Below are 19,416 nucleotides of genomic sequence, written 5' to 3'. Positions count from 1 at the left end.
TAATTTGCTACAGGAATAATCCTGACAAAGCGTTTTTTGCATTTCCTCCATATGTAAAGTAATCCCCAGAAACCGTTCCCAGTTGTCATTTTACTGAGAATAATATAATTGCCTGTTCAGTATTTGTCTCTTCCCCATGGTAGACTGTTAACTTAGTGAAACAAAGAACGATTTTGTTGACTGCTACATCCCCCACTCCTGGCACTTAGCAGTTCTGTAAATATTGCCTAAATGACCTCTTAAGCCTCTAGTCTAAAGCTCTCCAGTGCACCTTGCAGTCTGCTGAAAGAATCTGCTTGGAGGTTAGGCTGATAATTCGTTCAGATCTCATCTGAGACATATGTTGCCTTGTGTTGTGGTCTGAATTGTGGCCTCCAAAATTCATTTGTGGAAGTCTGAGTACTTCAGAATGTCATCATCTGAAGACACAGTGTTTAAAAATGATTAAATTGAAATGAGGCCATTAGGATAGGCCCTAAATCAATTTGACTGATTGATTTATTTTTTTGACAGGGTCTCACTCTGTCGCCCAGGCTGGAGTGCAGTAGTGCTCCAGCAGTGTCTAGTAGTGCAGTGTCTACTACTACTAGTAAAATTGGGCCACAGGGAGAGACTCCAGGGATGACAGGCAGAGAGGAAACGCCATGTGAGGACACAGTGAGAAGGCGGCCCTCTGCAGGTGAAGGAGACAGGCCTCAGAAGAAACCAAACCTGCCTGCTCCTGGACTTCTAGTTTCCAGAACCGTGAGAAAATAAATTTCTGTTGTTTACGCCACCCTGTCTGTGGTGTTTTGTTATGGTAGCCCTGAGAAACTAAGACACTGTGATCCTAGGCAAGTTTCTTCACCAATGAAAGCCTCAGTTTCTGCCAGTAAAATGAGAACGCCACCAACATCTTGTTGTTGTTGTTGTTGTTGTTGAGCTATTTAAGAACTGACCTGGTAATGGTGTATAATTTAGTTTGTTGAGTGAATCACTGGTACTAGAAGGGTAGGAGTATTATGGGTAAAGTTGAGATGCAGAATGTGATGGATCCTTAGAACAGCTGCCTGAGCCCCTCCAGTCTGGGAGAAGACAAGTTGGGAAGTATTGTAGGTAGTGCACCAACTTGGCCTAATGATGGCACACGGTTCTTTAGCAGTAATAGCAGTAGGGAAAGGAACTGCTGCAGAATTTGATCTAAATAAACTTTTATTTTTTTCTGCCTGTGAGCTGGGTAAAAATAAACAGCCAACATAGGCATTTGAGTATTGTAAGTGACTTTTAAAACCAAAGCAAAGGCTGGGCACGGTGGCTCATGCCTGTAATCCCAGCACTTTGGGAGGCCGAGGCAGGCAGATCACTTGAGGCCGGGAGCTCAAGACCACCCTGGCCAACACGGTGAAACCCGGTCTCTACTAAAAATACAAAAATTAGCCGGGCATGGTGGTGCATGCCTGTAATCCCAGCTACTCGGGAGGCTGAAGCAGGAGAACCACTTGAACCTGGGAGGCGGAGGTTGCAGAGAGCACCACTGCACTCCAGCCTTGGCGATAGAGCAAGACTCTGTCTCAAAAAAATAAAGCAATATTCTTGAATATGAAATATTCTTTTGAAGAAACAGCAACTAAGGGGTGCATATGTGATTTAAAAGGAATTAGCTCCTTAAGATGCTATCTAAAGGGCTCTCTCTAAAGACTCTGAATAGTAAAATTTGCATCTTTTGGAATAATAGCAAGCTCTTAAATAGCACTTCCTATCTACAAAGCACTGTTCTAAACACTACATGTATTAGCTTATTCTTCAAAATCATTTATAAAGTAGATACTATTACCCCCACTTTACTAATGAGGAAATAGGCACAGAAAAAAAATTAACCTTCACTTGCCTATATCACTACAGGTGATATAGCTTGTAAGTGCAGAGCCAGTATTTGAACTTTCATTGTATCTGTGGGATTCCTAAGAGCTGACCAAGAAATCCAATATCAAGGGAATTTTACTAATCTTCTAAGAGAAGTATGCAGTAACTCTTCCTTACAGCTTCTGCAGGAAAGATAATCTCACTAAACTCAAACCTCATTGTGCTCTTAATAACTGGAAAGCCAAACTTGGAAGCCAAACTTAGAACAGATCAAGACTTTTATAAAAATTGATTATGATCAATAGTCTGAATAACTCATCCTCTTTTTCTAGGTGTTTCCCTATCCTTTAATTTCTTATTTTATTTTGCATTTTTCTCCTTTCCTCTTGGTTCTTCCTACCTACCTCTTCTCTGAAATATTCAGTTGAACTGTATGAAATTGCTAATATTCAACCATTTTTGACCTACAAAGATGACAACTTCATTTGGTTCAAGCTAATAAAAGAATCAAATTTTCTATTTCCTATTAAATTAGAAATCTAAAATTACAGTCATCATAATGCATATTGTTTCATTAATTATAAAAGACTCAAGATGGTTTCTTATAATGTACCAGTTGAGCAGAATTGACAAATTATCATGTACTTCAAAGACACAATGGTACTTTCTACCTAAAACAAAGGTTTAAAAACATTCATATAATTAAAAGTAGAAAACAAAACTTTATTTGATGAAAACTTTTTAAAAGTTCCAGTATGAAGTAACAAAATCAACAACCTACAAATCTCTTTCAGTCCTTTGCATTTCAAGCAAAATATTCTCTTCAGAAAAATGACCATTTCATAATATATATCCCCTTCTGTAGGCTAGGCATGTATGAGTGAACAAACGGATATAAAATTCAAGAAAAAAATGAAAATATTTTAAAAATAAAAATCTGAACCTTTTCCTTGAGGTGTATTGCGATATGGTTACCAACACATTCAGCACCTTGTAATCACCAAGTTACTGATTTGAGTCCTGGAACAAGACCCCAAAATTAAAGAACAAGAGATCCTAGTCATTTGTGAGTCACAGGTTGGCAGCAGAAGAAAAACCGACAGCAACTAGAGGAGCTCAAATACATGAAATTCACACTTCTGAAATATTTAATACTCACTTCAAACAGCTAATTGTCTATATGATTTAAAAAAAAAAAAGGAAACAGCTCAGAGTCTGGAATATGGGTAGTTGTCCTCTGAGTGACTTGAGCATTTCTTATGCATCTTCAGTACTGTTATCAACATATGACTCCATACTGAGAGAGCAATCAAATATCAGGAGATCTCATTTCACAGATAACCTTGGGTATAGAAACTTAAGATGCCAATTGTTCTTTCACTTTATCCTTAAGGCAAACATCATCTAGACTTATAAAAGTCTTTCGAGACCTAAGGTTCTTGTCAATATTTGATTATTACAAACCACATCAAGAAAGTCAAAAAATCTGAATCAATGCACTAAGTCACACATTTGCACAAAAAAAAGGATCAGTTTCTTTTTTTTTTGAGACGGAGTCTTACCCTGTTGCCCAGGCTGAAGTGCAGTGGCGTGATCTCCGCTCACTGCAAGCTCCGCCTCCCGGGTTCACGCCATTCTCCTGCCTCAGCCTCCCGAGTAGCTAGGACTACAGGTGCCCACCACTACACCCAGCTAATTTTTTGTATGTTTAGTAGACACGGGGTTTCACCATGTTAGCCAGGATGGTCTCGATCTCCAGGATCAGTTTCTTGAGTCTTTTCTCTTTTGCCTCTTAGTCAGAATCCTAAGAATGTAACCAGGAAACAAATGAGGCAAGCAAGATCCTGCTATAAATCAAAGAACTACAAGACTCATGAAATAATTTTAAATGTGCGTTAACCATGAGTGAAAACTAGAAATTGACAGCCCCAATTTTTTTTTAAGGGCAGATGGTACTTTACATCTTGGTCTTAGGCATAAAACTATCTGTAACAAATGTCTAGGGATCGAGTCATTAAAAAAGTCACTTCATACTTAAGTATTTCAAATCTTGATGCTATTAAGTGAATTTGTGTTTCACTTATTTAGACAACAGTTGTAATTTTATTGAATTTTGTGAAATTTTCTGTCCAGATTATATACTCTTAACTTGAAAGGACAATAATCTGTGCTTATCTGCTTATATATCTGAAATCACCCATCATAATCATATACAAGCTTAGTATCTGGAGAACTACAAGGTTATTTTTTATACCACAAGATCTGCTCCTATTTAATGTAGGCTTACTAAAATCTTCTACTGTCTTTATACAGTCCTGTATATAGCAGTTTCATATATAATGCCAGCTGTTCAGTACCAAGCATAGTCAATCATTCCCATCGTAATCACTGTAACCCTGGTAACCACTGTTCCTTCTCTCATGGATACTAGACATCTTTTTCCATGCCGAGTCCTGATGGAAACTAGCACTGAAAGACCGGCCCAGACGCCCATGCTGCTTCTTGGAAATATTGTCTTCACTCTCAGATTTGGCAATTCCCTGGGCATGTGTTGGAGGTTGTGATTCTTGTCTAATGGTTCCAAATGGAAAGTTCCAAAGGCCAAATCTTTGCCAATTAAGTCTCTGGAATGCTATGATGCAATGCAAATTTCCCCCAACCTGAGAAGAAAAAAAAGTTGGGTGAAGAAAATAAAGGGGAAATTAATTGTACTAATTTGTAGGTCCCTATGAACTCCTTTGTTTCTTTTTTTTTTACCTCACCTGCCTCAAAATGTTACTTTCCTTCCAGGCATCATCAGAGCACCTTATCCTCCACCTTTTCTAACAGCTGCCTTTACAAAATATAACAGTGCCCACCGGAGCCAAAACACCTTCCTCCCCATGCCTCTCTACTACTCACTCCCAAACACATACTAGAGAACTTCCCCATCTGCCTAATTCAAACACCAAGATCATTCCTTTTCCTCTCTCTCCTATTCTTCATATAGTTATGTGAGGAAGAGTGTATCAATGGGATGTCATTTCCTGAGAGCCTGTCCCAAAGCCTTGTTTGTACACACGACTCTGCCACAAGGCCACCGTTAATCTGGCCCAAGCTGGGCTAAGACTATGGAACTGAACCCAAGACAGGTCAGTCTCAGTCTACACTGTTCATCTAAAAAAGATACATAAATTGAAAGATGATGATCTTAAGAAGAAAGTAATCAGACAAAAGGAAAGCTAAGAACAATATATAGCCCCCAAAAGAGTGAAGCAGACTGCAGCTCTTTGGCCCTTGCTATCATTCCAATACCTGCTACCATCTACCATTTCTTTATGACTCCAGGTTATACCCCTTGCCCTTGGGTTTTAAAGACAGCCCTGTGTCCTTAAAATAATTTTCACTCCTCTATCAAATATAGGTTTCTGTTATTTGCAACCTAAAGAGTGCTAAGTAAAACACCGCATTTTGGTCAGCTGGGAAATGCCTTTAAACACAATGGTGTTCTTCTTACCTTCTTTGTTTTTCTATACTGCAGTCCCCTCTCTAAGTGCCGGATATCCAGGTATTCTGGATTTTGAGTGTTTAGATCAGTAACAATATCTGCCCATCTATAGTTAAGAAGAAAGGATAAAGCACAATTTTCTTTAGGTCTAAAGTATCATTGCAATGCAATTTTTCATGAGCAAGTTGCTGCAATATTATCACAGCAATAATTGGCAGTAATTCTCTTATCTCAACATTGTTTCATCTACTAAACTGTAATAACTTCTAGTTTTATGACAATTCTGTTTATCTAACCATTGCCAAGGTTTTCAGTATACAATTGGTTACTCTTCCTACAGAATAAATAAATACCAACATGTTAGATGACATCCTGCAGGCTAAAGCAGCAATATGATATATTTCCTTTTCAATTACAGTCAAGTCCACTTTTAAAAGAATATAAAGTTAGTATGTCTCTATTAGGAGACAACACAATTGTGCAGAAACTCCAAGGGAATTACAAAACAACTACTAGAACTAAAAGGATTTGGTAAAGATGTAAGATTCAAGGTCTACATAGGAAAATCAATTGTATTTTTGTATTCAACCAGCAAATAATGAAGAAATGAAATTTTAAAAAAATCAATTTACAATAGCATCAAAAAGTATAACACGCTGAGGAAAACCTTTTTATTGCAGTATCTTTTTTAAGTTTTACTTCAATTGTTTTTGGGGTACAGCTGGGTTTTGGTTACACAAGTAAGTTCTTTGGTGGTGATTTCTGAGATTTTAGTGCACCCGTCATCCAAGCAGTGTACACTGAATCCAATATGTAGTCTTTTATCTCTCACCCGCCTCCCAGACTGCCTTCAGGAGTCCCCAAAGTCCATTATATCATTCTTATGCCTTTGCATCTGCATAGCTTAGCTCCCACTTAAAGCGAAAACATATGATGTTTGGTTTTCCATTCCTGAGTTACTTCACTTAGAATAATGGCCTCCGGCTCCACCCAAGTTGTTGCAAAAGACATCATTTCATTCCTTTTTTATGGCTGAGTAGTATTTCGTGGTATATACATACCACATTTCCTTTATCCACTCATTGGTTGATGGGCACTTAGGTTGATTCTCCATCTTTGCAATTGCGAATTGTACCAATATAAACATGTGTGTGCCTGTGTGTTTTTCATATGACTTATTTTCCTTTGGGCAGATACTCAGTAGTGGGATGGCTGGATCAAATGGCAGATCTACTTTTAGTTCTTTAAGGAATTTCCATACTGTTTGCCATAGTGATTGTACTGATTTACATTCCCACCAGCAGTGTAATAGAACACATTGAGAAAAAATGTTTAACAAAAGACATAAAACTCCATACTGAAAAATTTTTTTTAAAAAGTTGAAATTAAAGCTCTAATTAAGTAAAGATATAGTCCATGTTGTTATGATGTCAATTCTCCCAAAACTAAACTATGAATTCTTTCTTTCTTTATGAGACAGGGTCTCACCTTATCACTTAGGGAGGAGTGCAGTGGTGCAATCTCAGCTCACTGCAGCCTCGACCTCCCAGGCTCAGTTGATCCTCCCACCTCAGCCTCCCAAGTAGCTGAGACTACATGCACATGCCACCATGCCTGGCTAATTTTTGTAGCTTTAGTAGAGATGGGGTTTCGCCATATTGCCATGGCTGGTCTCGAACTTCTGAGCTGAAGTGATCTTCCCACCTAAGTGCTGGGATTACAGGCGTGAGCCACCGCACCCAGCCGAAATTATGAATTCTATAGATTCTATCCTCATCAAAATCTTTACAGGCTCTAATTAAAAAGACAAATTCTAAAATTTTTATGGAAAAGCCAAGGTCCTAGAAGAGCCAAAACAATCTTTAAGAAAAAGAAAAATTCAGAGAATTCGTGCTATCTAATTTCAGGTTTTAGTATAAACAACAATTGAGAGTGTGGCATCGGTGAAAGGACAGACAGATTAGTAGGACAGAGTCCAGAAACAGCCCACACATACAGTTTTCAGCAGAGGCACCAAAGAAGTTAAATAAGGAAAGGAAAATCTTTGTAAACAAATAGTGCTAGAATAACTAGATAAACACTGGGGGAAAAAAATCAAAGTTGAGCTCTACCACATACCACACACAAAAGGTAATTAAGGCCAGGCATGGTGGCTCACATCTGTAATCCCAGCCCTTTGGGAGGCCAAGGAGGTAGGATCACTTGAGTCCAGGAGTTTGAAACCAGCCTGAACAACACAGCAAGACTCCGTCTCTACAAAAAAAAATTTTAAATTAGTAGGGCATGAGGGCACACATCTGTGGTCTCAGCTACTCAGGAGACTGAGGTGGGAGGATCACTTGAAACCAGGAGGTCGAGGCTTTAGTAAGCCATGATCACACCACTGTTCTCTGGCCTGGGTGATAGAGAGAGACCCTGTCTCCAGACAATAATAGAAATGGATCAGAAATCTAAACATAAAATCTATAAAGCTTCTAGAAAAAAACAGGAAAGCATTTTTGAGGTCGTGGGGTAGGCAAAAATTTCTTATAGAGGCACAAAACATATAAAAGAACAAAATTGATAAAATAAGTTTAACTAAAATTAATTAGAATCAGAACATCTGTTCATTAGAAGGTTTACAAACACTTTGGAGAATTTTCTCACAGTTTCTTAAATATACATCTATACTATGAATCATCAATTCTAGTCCTAGGTATCTTTCAGGAGAACAAAACATATGTCCTCTAAAAGACTTGTACAACAAAAGTGACTTCTCCATACAAAGGAAATGATTTGGCCATATAAAGGAATGAAGTTCTAATCCATGATAAAACATGGATGACATTGAAAACACTGTATTAAGTGAAAGAAGCCAGCTACAAAATGCTACATACTGTATGACACCATTTACATGAAATGTCAAGAACAGGCAAATCCCAGCCGGGTGCAGTGGCTCATGCCTGTAATCCCAACACTTTGGGAGGCTCAGGCAGGTGGATAACTTGAGGTCAGTAGATTGAGACCAGCCTGGCCAACATGGTGAAACCCCATCTCTATAAAAAATACAAAAATTAGCTGGGTGTGACAGCAGGCACCTATAATCCCAACTACTCAGGAGGCTAAGGCAGGAGAATCTCCTGAACCTGGAAGGTGAAGGTTCAGTGAGCTGACATCACACCACTGCACTCCAACCTAAGCGACAGAAAAAGACTCTGTCTCAAAAAAACCAAACAAACAAACAAACAAAAAAGAATAGGCAAATCCCTAGAGACAGAAAGCAGATCAGTGGTTGCCAGGGCTCAGGGAATACGGAGTGACTGCCAAGGGGTATGGGGTTTCTTTCTGGAGTGATGAAAATGTTCTGCAATTATATAGTGGTGATTGGTGCAGAACCCTGTAACTATAATAAAATCTATGGAATTGTACATTTTTTTCCCTTTTTTTGAGGCAGGATCTCGTTCTGTCACCCAGACGAGAGTGCAGTGGTACGATCACAGCTTATTGCAGCCTCAATCTCCTAGGCTCAAGCAATCCTCTTGCCTCATTTTTAAATTTTTTTGTAGAGACATGGTCTCACTATGTTGCCCAGGTTGGTCTCGAACTCCTGGGCTCAAGTGATCCTCCCACCTCAGTCTCCCAAAGTGCTGGGATTACAGGCATGAGCCACTGTGCATGGTGGGTGCGGTGGACTTTATGATATGTGAATTATATTTTAATAAAATTTTTATATAATTTGTTTCAAAGCTTGTACATGAATGTTCCTAAGTGCTTTATTCACAAGGGACCAAACCTCAAAGCAATCCAAATGCCCATCAACAGGAAAATGGAAAACAAATTGCAGCATGCTTATGCAACAGAATACTACTCAGCAATAAAAAAAATAATAAACTCTTGATACATGGGACACAATGGAGGAATCTCAAAAATGTTACTTAAGATATTGATGCAAAAATAATATTGTATGATTCTCTTTACATGGAATTCAAGAAGAGGCAAAGCAAATCTGTGGTGACAGAAATCAGAAGAGGGGCTTTCTATGGAGATTGATAGGAGTAGAGAGTGAGAGTATTTTCCATGGCAATGCATGTGTACCATATCCTATTTGGGTGGTGATTAGACAGGTACATTCGTTTATCAAACTAATTATATACAACTAAGATCTGTGCATTTCACTGTATCTAAATGTTACCTCAATTAAAGAAAATAAAGGGAAGTTAACATACTTTTTACAGTGAATGGCAGGATGTTTTCTACTTGATTCTCCAATTAAGATCCAATATTCAACTTCCTGTGGTGAGAGAGGTCCCCTGCTAAATATAAAATACATTCACAGTAAGTTTAATAGTTGTTCCCTTGAGTATATTGCTTCAAATATATATTAATAAAAGGCATACTAGAGTGTATTCAAACCTGGCATTCATTCATCAAGAACAGACATTAGAGCTTAGGTGACGGCAAATTTCTACAGGCCATTAAAGAGAACTCACAAATTAAATTTCAGCCTTAATCCTCTATTCAAAATCTAGGGCTATAAAATGTTTTAATATACCACCTCTAAAATTCTAGGAGGAAAAAAAAATCCTGGAATGCTATCTGCATTTTTCCACTACTCTTCTCCTTTCACTATGAATTCAAGACATCTCAAAAGGCATCCTAAAAATAAAACCCTAAAGCAATGAAGTCTTTAAACACACTGATGTCCTAAACCCATCCCTGGACATTCTAATTCAAATAGGTCTGGAGTAGAGCCTGGGGATTTGTATAGTTTTTTTTAAAAAATCTCACATGATTCTTAGGTACAGGCAGAAGTGAACTTTGTACCTAAGGAACTTTGTACCCTCTCTTAAAGGGTACAAAGTTGGTTTAAAACAATGATTTATATTTGATAAATGTCCGAAATAAGGTGAAGCTGCAGGATGAAATCATAAAAGAAACACACAGTATACCTCACAAGAAATTCCACCTCCAGAAAGATGAATAAAGCATTTCAGCATTTGGAGAGAACAAGAGAGTTCCCTCTTGCTCCTTATTCACAAAACACAACTTCCAGCTTCCTGGTTCTCCCAGGTCATTCCAACCTGTCTCAGAATCCCTCTCTTCCCCAAACCCGAGAGGCCTTTGAGTGAGACTCCAAAGCCACATGGCCTCCAGCCCCGAATAACCCATCCTGCCTGGGTGTGGTGGCTCACGCCTATAATCCGAGCACTTTGGGAGACTGAGGTGGTCGGATCACTGGAGCCCAGGAGTTCAAGACCAGCCTGGGCAACATGGTGAAACCCTGAAACCCTGTCTCTAAAAAAAAAAATAGAAAAATTAGCCAGGTATGGTGGTGTGTACCTGTAGTCCCAGCTACTCAGGAGGCTGAGGTGGGAGGATCACTTAAGCCCAGGAGGTCGAGGCTGCAGTTAGCTATGATCTCACCACTTCACTCCAGTCTGGGCAACACAGCAAGGCCTCGTATCAAAAAAAACAAAAAAAAAAAAAACAAAAACCCATCCTATCCCCATGACCAAGCCAATCCCTTTGCTCAAAGTATTCATGGCTTGTGTTTTCACCAACTCTTTTTTTTTTTTTTTTTTTTTTTACAGAAAGGGTCTCACTCTGTTTCCCAGGCTGGAGTGCAGTGGCATGATCTCAGTTCAGGCGATCCTCCCGCCTCAGCCTCCCAAGTAGCTGGGACTACAGGTGCACACCAACACACTCAGCTAATTTTTGAATTTTTTTTAGAGACAGGGTCTCACTATGTTGCCCAGGCCGGTCTTGAACTCCTGGGTGCAAGCAATCTGCCTGCCTCAGCCTCTCAAAATGCTGGTATTACACCACTGCACCCCACCCACCAATTTTTAACTAGATACTTCTCCCTTGGCTTTGAACCATCCTGGTATTATCTCAACCCATCATAAGGAAAAGTGGCTAAGCAGGAAAAAAACCATTAAAACTCAATCACTTTCTCTTTCTTAGGGGATCATCTCTTCCAAAAAGATGCAAGTTTACCAGTAAAGTTATATAGTTAATAAAACAGAAACTCTAGATTAGGCAAAAAAGAAATATAACCATGAAAGTCATGTAGTTTCTGACATTGGAAATAAAAATTGGCTCAGAGCTTCCTTGCAATCAGGACAAAGGGGGAACCCAGATAAATTCCATGTTCTTCACTTTAAGAAAAGAAGATGCTTTTTAATTTACTCAGTTGTGACAATCTTCTTGACACCAGATTCTGTAATATATTGTTCATGTGGGACGTTGGATAAGGCATTGTGACACAGTCTATAAAATCCTTTGCAACTGTTTTATAATAAATGTAAAAATTACTTTTCAGGAAGGGTGTGGTGGCTCACACCTGTAATCCCAGCACTTTGGGAGGCCCAGGAAGGAGGACCACTTGAGGCCAGGAGTTTGAGACCAGCCTGCACAACATAGCAAGACCCTGTCTCTATAGAAAACACAAATTAAAAAATTTAATGAGCTGGGCATGGTGGTGCATGCCTGTAGTCCTAGCTACTCAGGAGGCTGAGGCAGGAGGATTGCTTGAGGCCAGGAGCTTGAGGCAGCAGTGACCTATGATTACACCACTGCACTCCAGCCTGGATGACAGAGTGAGACCCTGTCTCTAAGGGAAAAACAAGTGACTTTTCAATGACTTTTTCCTATAATGGCTGAACAACAGTATCTAAATGAATATTTTCAACAGCACAATTAACTAAATGCAATTCTGCAGAAGAATAAGTCATAATGTTTAAAGAATAGTCTAGCTTGATGTCAGGAAAGCAGATCACCAAGCCTTCCAATTTCAGAGACTTCGAATATTTTTTATTTTTATTTTTTATTTTTTTTTTTTTTTGAGACAGAGTCTTGCTCTGTCACCCAGGCTGGAGTGCAGTGGCACGATCTCAGCTCACTGCAAGCTCTGCCTCTCAGGTTCACGATATTTTCCTGCCTCAGTCTCCTGAGTAGCTGGGACTACAGGCACCCGCCACCACGCCCGGCTAATTTTTTTTTTTTTTTTTTTTTTTGTATTTTTAGTAGAGACGGGGTTTCACTGTGTTAGCCAGGATGGTCTCGATCTTCTGACCTCGTGATCCACCCACCTCGGCCTCCCAAAGTGCTGGGATTACAGGCATGAGCTACCGCGCCCATCTATTTTTTAATATTTCTTAAAATGCACTTTCTAAAACATGTCAATGCTTACCTGAATGCTTTATTAGCTTTAACAGGGGTTGCTTCGAAGCCAATTGGACAAAAATAATGATTTTGGCAATGATAGATATAAGCCAGCGATTCATCTTTCAATCCACGGGTTAACTTTGACAGGGCCCCTGAAGCTATTAAAAACAAACAAACAAACAAACTGAAAGCCCATAAAGCAGTGTCCGTGCTTTACACAAAGGACCGGTTAAGGGCTTAAGGACAGAAAAGACATGACTTGGAACACACTGACACTGCTGGGGAAAAACAAGAAGCTATTGATAGGTAGAAAAAATGTTAATAAATGTATTCTGTTTTACTCTTTAAACTGAAATTCAGGTAAGCTCATTAGCAAACTAAAGAACTAAAATATGTCCTTGCTTACCAAAACCTTCTAATAACACACATAGTTGTCTATGAAATTTAATTTGTCTAAAACCTAATACCTAGCGTATTCAGCAATGGTTTCAACTTTTCTTGTTGTACACAGCTATCACTTAAAATTCTGAACAAGCATGCCCAATGTTAGCACATGCATTTATAAAGTATATACATATACCACTGTACTAATATGTCTTTATAAAAGATCTACAAAAAGTTGGAATTTAAAATTAGGTTGAAATCTAGAGGTTCTAATATATATGCAGTACGCACATCCCAACTTAAAAGACTACTGATATATATGAATAAAAATAAACTCCAGGTAATAAACAACTTCTAAAAATGCAAACTTCTCCTACTAATGAGACAGCCAAGTAAAAAGGGCTTCCTGGAGAATCTCCAACTGGCCTGCGTGTGGGAGGACGGGGTTGGGCCTCGGAAGTGCCCGCTGTTTGCAGTGGGGAGGAGCTCGGCCTCTCCGGCCCCTCTGTGGTAACCTGGGATTCAATCTGTGAGATGTGGGCCTGTTAGCAGGAACCCTTCTCGCTTTGCTGAGGTTTTTTCTTTTCACCCAATAAATTCTGTTCCCCCTCACCCTTCAAAGTATCTGTGAGCCTAATCTTTCCTTGTTGTGTGATAAGAACCCAGTTTTTTCTACAACACTAACACACACTTTGATCTTTACACAAAACTTATGGAGGCTAGAGGAGTAGCCGTCACAAGCCAAGTGACAAGATAACATCTCTACAGAGACAGGCTAGTAGTACTACCACAACCTCTTACACCCACTCTTCCTTGGACATTTGCCATAACCATAATAGCGGTCAATTTCAAAAGTATTACCATAAGAAATGACTTTTCACCAGCACTTAGTACTCAAAGCCATTAACTGAGGTTTCATTAACTGGCATGTCCTAGAAGAAGCTAAATTATTTATTCACAAACAGCCCATTAAAACTAGAAATCCTAAAAATAGATGAAGCAGATGAAAGCTTGCAAGTCATAGTTTCAATTATCGACTTTCTGGCCACTGAAATAGCTGAAGCCCACTAAGAACAGCAGGTCCACGGCCGCAGCGGAGAGCCAAGGAGTGATGCACGGTCCCTCAAGTGCATTAGTAGGGAAGATGGAACAAGTAACTTTTATATAAGGTGGAATACGATAGTGCCACAAAACGGGCATAGAATTCAAAGGAGAAAGAGCACATCAGGTTTGAGGAGTCAAGAAGTAGCATTCAACATGAAACTTAATGAAGTGTCAGGATTTCAACACTCTAGACAGAGGAAAGAGCATTAGGAGAAAATAACACCACTGGGGAAGTAGGAATATACTCAGGGAACAGCCCGTGATCTAGTTTATAGAATACAGGGTACGATGGTATAGAGAAGCCTACTGTGGGACAACCCAACAATTTCAGGCCAAAATCAGAAAAAGATCACCCTCTGAAATAAAAGATAGTGAATACAGCATTTATTTATTTTTATTTCTTTATTTTTTTATTTTTTGAGCTAGGGCCTTGCTCTGTCACCGAGGCTGGAGTGCAGTGACATGATCTTGGCTCACTGCAGCCTCTATCTCCCGGGTTCAAATGATCCTCATGCCTCAGCCTCCCAAGTAATTGGGATTCCATGCACTCACTACCACGCCCAGCTAATTTTTGTATTTTTAGTAGAGACACGATTTCACTATGTTGGCCAGGCTGGTCTCAAATTCCCGACATCAAGTGTTCCGCCCCATTCAGCCTCCCGAAGTGCTGGGATTACAGGCGGGAGCCACTGTGCCAAGCCAGTAAATACAGCGTTTAACACATTAAGGTAGTCGTCCAGGAAAGTAATTCTGTGTATGAGAAGACACAAATATGTTACTGAGGGAAGCTAAATTCAGAATGAAGTTGAGTCTGTACTTCAGTATGTCTTTAAAATCTGAAAGTTAAGCAACAAAGCAACCACCACCAAATGCAGAGCCATGATCTCTACAGCATAGAGAAAGGAGAACAAAACTACAGGAATTCACTGGCCTGCTGCATGGAGAAGAGCAGGTATCCTGAGCAGCCAACGAGACAATTCTGGTCCCTTTGAGATGATGTTTCTTACTTCAAGTTACTCCGTTAACATTCTGACATTCTGAGTTTGCTTAGTATGAGCGTGTCCTGTAGACCCTGATCATCTATAGAGGAATGCTAGATAACTCCAGAAGAACTTACTAGAGTATATTTTTACACCTTCAAAGACAAGAATAGCTTCTGAAACTCTGACAGGTAATCCAGCAACCTAACATTACTCTGCAAGGTACTTATTCCCCTGACATCTTTTTTTTTTTTTTTTTTTAAATGAAGCTGGTAACAACAATCATGGTGAAGGGATGTGTGAGTTATATAGGAATGAGGCCAGAGACGGGTCTTCTCTGTTAAGCAAAAGTTATGAACTGCAATACCCACTAGAAAAAACTAAATACATGAATATAAATGCAATTTTCAAGCTAGCTGATTAAAAAAATGAATCTGGACTTGCCTGGCACAAATGTTGGTGGCTAAGTGAACCCATACTTTGAAGTTATCTGAACAGAGATGTTGGCAACTCCTAGAATAAATTTTCATTATGACTAGTGACATCTCTGAAAAAAAATACATTTAAAAAAAAAAAAAAAGATGCCCAGGCTAGAGTGCATGGCACAATCTTAGCTTACTGCAACCTCCACCTCCTGGGTTCAAGCAATTCTCGTGCATCAGCCTCCCGAGTAGCTGGGATTACAGGTGCACGTCACCATGCCCAGGTAATTTTTTGTATTCTTAGAGATGGGATTTCACTATGCTGGCCAGGATGGTCTCAAACTCCTGGCCTCAAGGAATCCACCCACCTCAGCCTCCCAACCTGCTGGGATTACAGGCGTGAACCACTATGCCAGCCTCCCCTGACATCTTTTAAATACAACCAGTACATGGAGGACAGCAGGGGAAGGCCAATTTGTGTCAGCTTGGAATGACACTAAGCAGTTTATGCTGTAAGCAAGCATCAGACAGCTCCTAAAGAGGAAAGGGTTATATTAGCACTGCATGTTCAAGAGATTTATTATTTGTGTCTAATATGAATTGGAGAAAACCAGTACATGAGGAAAACAGAATACTAATGCATTGTCCCCCTGAGATGTACTGAGGTGCTGCAGTAAGCTGGTAACAACAATCATGGTGAAGGGATGTGTGAGTTATATAGGAATGAGGCCAGAGACGGGTCTTCTCCGTTAAGCAAAAGTTATGAACTGCAATACCCACTAGAAAAAACTAAATACATGAATATAAATGCAATTTTCAAGCTAGCTGATTAAAAAAATGAATCTGGACTTGCCTGACACAAATGTTGGTGGCTAAGTGAACCCATACTTTGAAGTTATCTGAACAGAGAACTAATGTTGGCAACTCCTAGAATAAATTTTCATTATGACTAGTGACATCTCTGAAAAAAATACTTATATTAACAGCTAAGTCTTATCAAAATCCCTGGACTTCACTTTTATTCCATTAGTGTGCTTAGTTTACAGTTACTGAGAACCCATTGGAAATAAGCACCGGGAAGTCCCTGAATCACAGCAGTGTGGTCCCCAGGAAAATGTAAAGCCCATTGTGAAAAACAGGCCTAGCGGTCCTTAAAAAACAATTTAATCACAAAGAGAAGATAGATTTAAAAGTGTTTTTAAACAAATAGCACCACTGTCAATGGTTTTCACCAGTGAACATCCCAGAGAGAAATGAGAAAGCCTATCTCTGCAACTCTTTCTTCCAAAATGGGAGAGAATGGAAGAGACGTCTGCTTTACACATGAACCACCCTACTCCCTGAATACCATCAGAATTCATAGGGTAACGTGAGATGTCGCGGGCATCATACCTAGAATGTAAGGGCTACTCAGAACAGTCCCTATGGTCAAGGAGCTGGACACTCACATTGAACAGGTGAAACATAATAAAACATAGCACATAGCAAATGGAAAATGATGGGTGTGAATAATCAGTACTACAGGAATTTAGAGGAATCCAGGGCTAAGGTGGTGGCCAAGGAACATATCAGAGATGAAGCAGGGCTTAATTGGGTCCCCCGATTAGCAAAGGTAAAGACAAAAATATTCCAGGAGGCATAGGCAGATTAATTATCCTTCAGGAAATGCACACAGAAAAGCAGTAAAAAGTGGAATATTCTGGAAAAAAAAATGAAAGTAGGAATAAAACTGAAAAATATACTAAAACTTACTCAAAGAAATTACAGTAACCACCTCAACACCGTAACAAAATAAAAGAAAACAAATTTAAGGAAAATAGGTAGTTTATCCCATTCCTCAATGAAAAGTGTGGATGTATGCTGGAGGAAATTTAAACGAATAGGTAAAAAAAAAAAAAAAAAAAAAACAGTCATTGGGACCCAGTGCTACACATCCTAGATTATTAGGGGAACTGGTTAACACATGCACCAAATCATTACATTTAAATCAGTCACAAAGAACTTGGGAGGTAGCAGACTATTGGAAAATAAAATAAATAAAGTACAGATATTCTAAATATCTACTAGCAAAATTATAGTATAAAATCTTAAAGTTGGAGAGGACAGTTGATCAAAAATCTTTTAAAATTCCAGAATAGTGGTTCCTAAGTCAACTCTCTCCATGGCCCTTTTAGTGTTTTATTCCATTCCATTAATTTAAAAATTATATGTTCTTACTTTGGGAATTTGATTAAATTTATATAGCTGATGTTTCCTCGATACCCAGAGTTTCTTTGATAGATTTTCTCTCTTATTCTAATTTCTCTGGGTCTTCCTGCTTCCCCTAATTTCCTTTACTTTCACTGACCCATCTCTTCATCTATCCTCTCACTCCATCTACATTCTGCTGATATTAATAGAAAAAGCCATTAACTACTCAAATGAAGTCTTCTTCTAATCAGCAGGCAAAAAGAAAACAAGTAAAAGGAATTATGAGTCTTGTTCTGGTGTCTCCCAGGGCCCTACTCATAATGCAGTCTTGGGACACAAGACTGAGAACTGTATTGTAATAGCTTTCCATTATATCTGACACATAAGTATGACATTCGCTCCAGTGATCATTTCTATACTCCCAGACATGCATTTTGGTCCACACTCCATTAAAAGAGATATAAAGCCACCCTATGAATCAGTTAAGAAGTGAATCTGAGACAGTCTTAATCTCTTACTATTTATAATGTAAAAGGCAATGTTCAAGGCACTGCTAAGATGTAAAGTTGAAAACATCAGATTCAATGAGTTGGCTCATTTCCTGTCCTTAGGAACACATGAAAAAGTGTCAGCTGAGAGACTCCTGAAGACAGAAGGAGGACGCACTGGGTTCTGATGGAAAGCAGAGCCAACCTAGCACACAGGTGCAGGTGAGTGTGTGTCTGGGAGTGTGGGGAGGGGAGAGCAGGTAGGAGCCAGAAGGAAAGATGAGCTACAGAAAGAGAAAAAGAAAACATTTTCCTTTCCACATCACAAGAGAGAGCTCTTGCAAAGGAAGAATGCCAGCTTTGGAATGGACAACAAAATTCTCTCCTAGAAGTTTCCTAACCCCAATCTCCTGAATTCCTCCTGACTCATATCCTCAATTAAGAATTCATTAAATTAACTCCTATTGAGCACTGAAGTATCAGGCACTGTGATGCACAAATGAATAAGAACTTGGCCTAATCCTCAAGAAAGGGAACTCTAGTTTTTCTGCATGAAACCATATGGTGCACCAAGAATTACCTCACAACGAAATCAAAGTTCTACCAGAGGCACACATGGTGCTGTGACAATCCAGGAAAGGAAGGGATTGAATCCTGCCTGGTAAACAGAAGAAAAAGCCATCCCCCCAGGTTTTCCCGGGATACCACCATATCCATGTGTTACGCTGAAGTCCAGGATGGACAAATAAATAGGAATCCACCAATCACAAAGATACGAAATCCCACATTCCACATGCTCCACAGCAGGGCAACCCATCAGTGAGGCACACAGGCCTAAGGATGACCTGTACCTTGTGAAGAATGGGGAAACATCGAGGAGCCCAGCATGGCTGAACACCAGGGGAGGTAGGCTGGGGCAGGATACTCGAAAGCCAGTCCCTCAAACACCATGCTCAGGAATTTAGGCTTCATTGTCTAGGTTAGGGTTTGGCAAACTCCCACCAACAGGTAAATCCAGTCTCCAGACTGCAGCCTGTGTTGAAACGGGCAGCAAACTAAAATAGTTTTTACATTGTTAAAAATCAAAAGCAAAACAGGCCAGGCACAGTAGCTCATGCCTGTAATCCCAGCACTTTGGGAGGCCGAGGTAGGAGGATCACTTAAGGCCAGGAGTTCAAGACTAGCCTGGGCAATATAGTGAGCCCCCATCTCTAAAAATTTTTTTAGTTGAAAAAAATTAAAAAATTAAATTAGGCTGGGCGCAGTGGTTCACGCCTGTAATCCCAGCACTTTGGGAGGCTGAGGCGGGCAGATCACAAGGCTAGGAGATCGAGACCATCCTGGCTAACACGGTGAAACCCTGTCTCTACTAA

General features: G+C 39.6%; 1 protein-coding gene across 41 annotated transcripts in view; it reads right to left on the bottom strand.

The window, feature by feature from the left end:
• Positions 1 to 2,544: 2,544 nt before the first annotated feature.
• BIVM (basic, immunoglobulin-like variable motif containing) overlaps positions 2,545 to 19,416 on the bottom strand; it is a 43,008-nt gene continuing 26,136 nt past the window's right edge. For 31 of the 41 annotated variants that reach the window (XM_063651120.1, XM_054445811.2, XM_063651098.1 and 28 more), the window contains 4 exons: positions 12,501 to 12,633; positions 9,535 to 9,621; positions 5,339 to 5,435; positions 2,545 to 4,502 (listed from right to left, as the gene is read on the bottom strand). In XM_063651120.1, the coding sequence (XP_063507190.1) occupies positions 4,209 to 4,502; positions 5,339 to 5,435; positions 9,535 to 9,621; positions 12,501 to 12,633 (611 nt within the window). In that variant the 3' untranslated portion in view covers positions 2,545 to 4,208. The remainder of the gene's footprint in view (positions 4,503 to 5,338; positions 5,436 to 9,534; positions 9,622 to 12,500; positions 12,634 to 19,416) is intronic. The other 10 variants (XM_063651129.1, XM_063651126.1, XM_063651132.1 and 7 more) reach the window with 1 other exon arrangement.

Source organism: Pongo pygmaeus, chromosome 14 (assembly GCF_028885625.2).
Source record: "Pongo pygmaeus isolate AG05252 chromosome 14, NHGRI_mPonPyg2-v2.0_pri, whole genome shotgun sequence".
NCBI classification, from domain to species: Eukaryota; Metazoa; Chordata; class Mammalia; order Primates; family Hominidae; genus Pongo; species Pongo pygmaeus.
The sequence above is the reverse complement of the archived record's forward strand: the minus strand, read 5'-3'. Positions and strand labels throughout refer to the sequence as shown.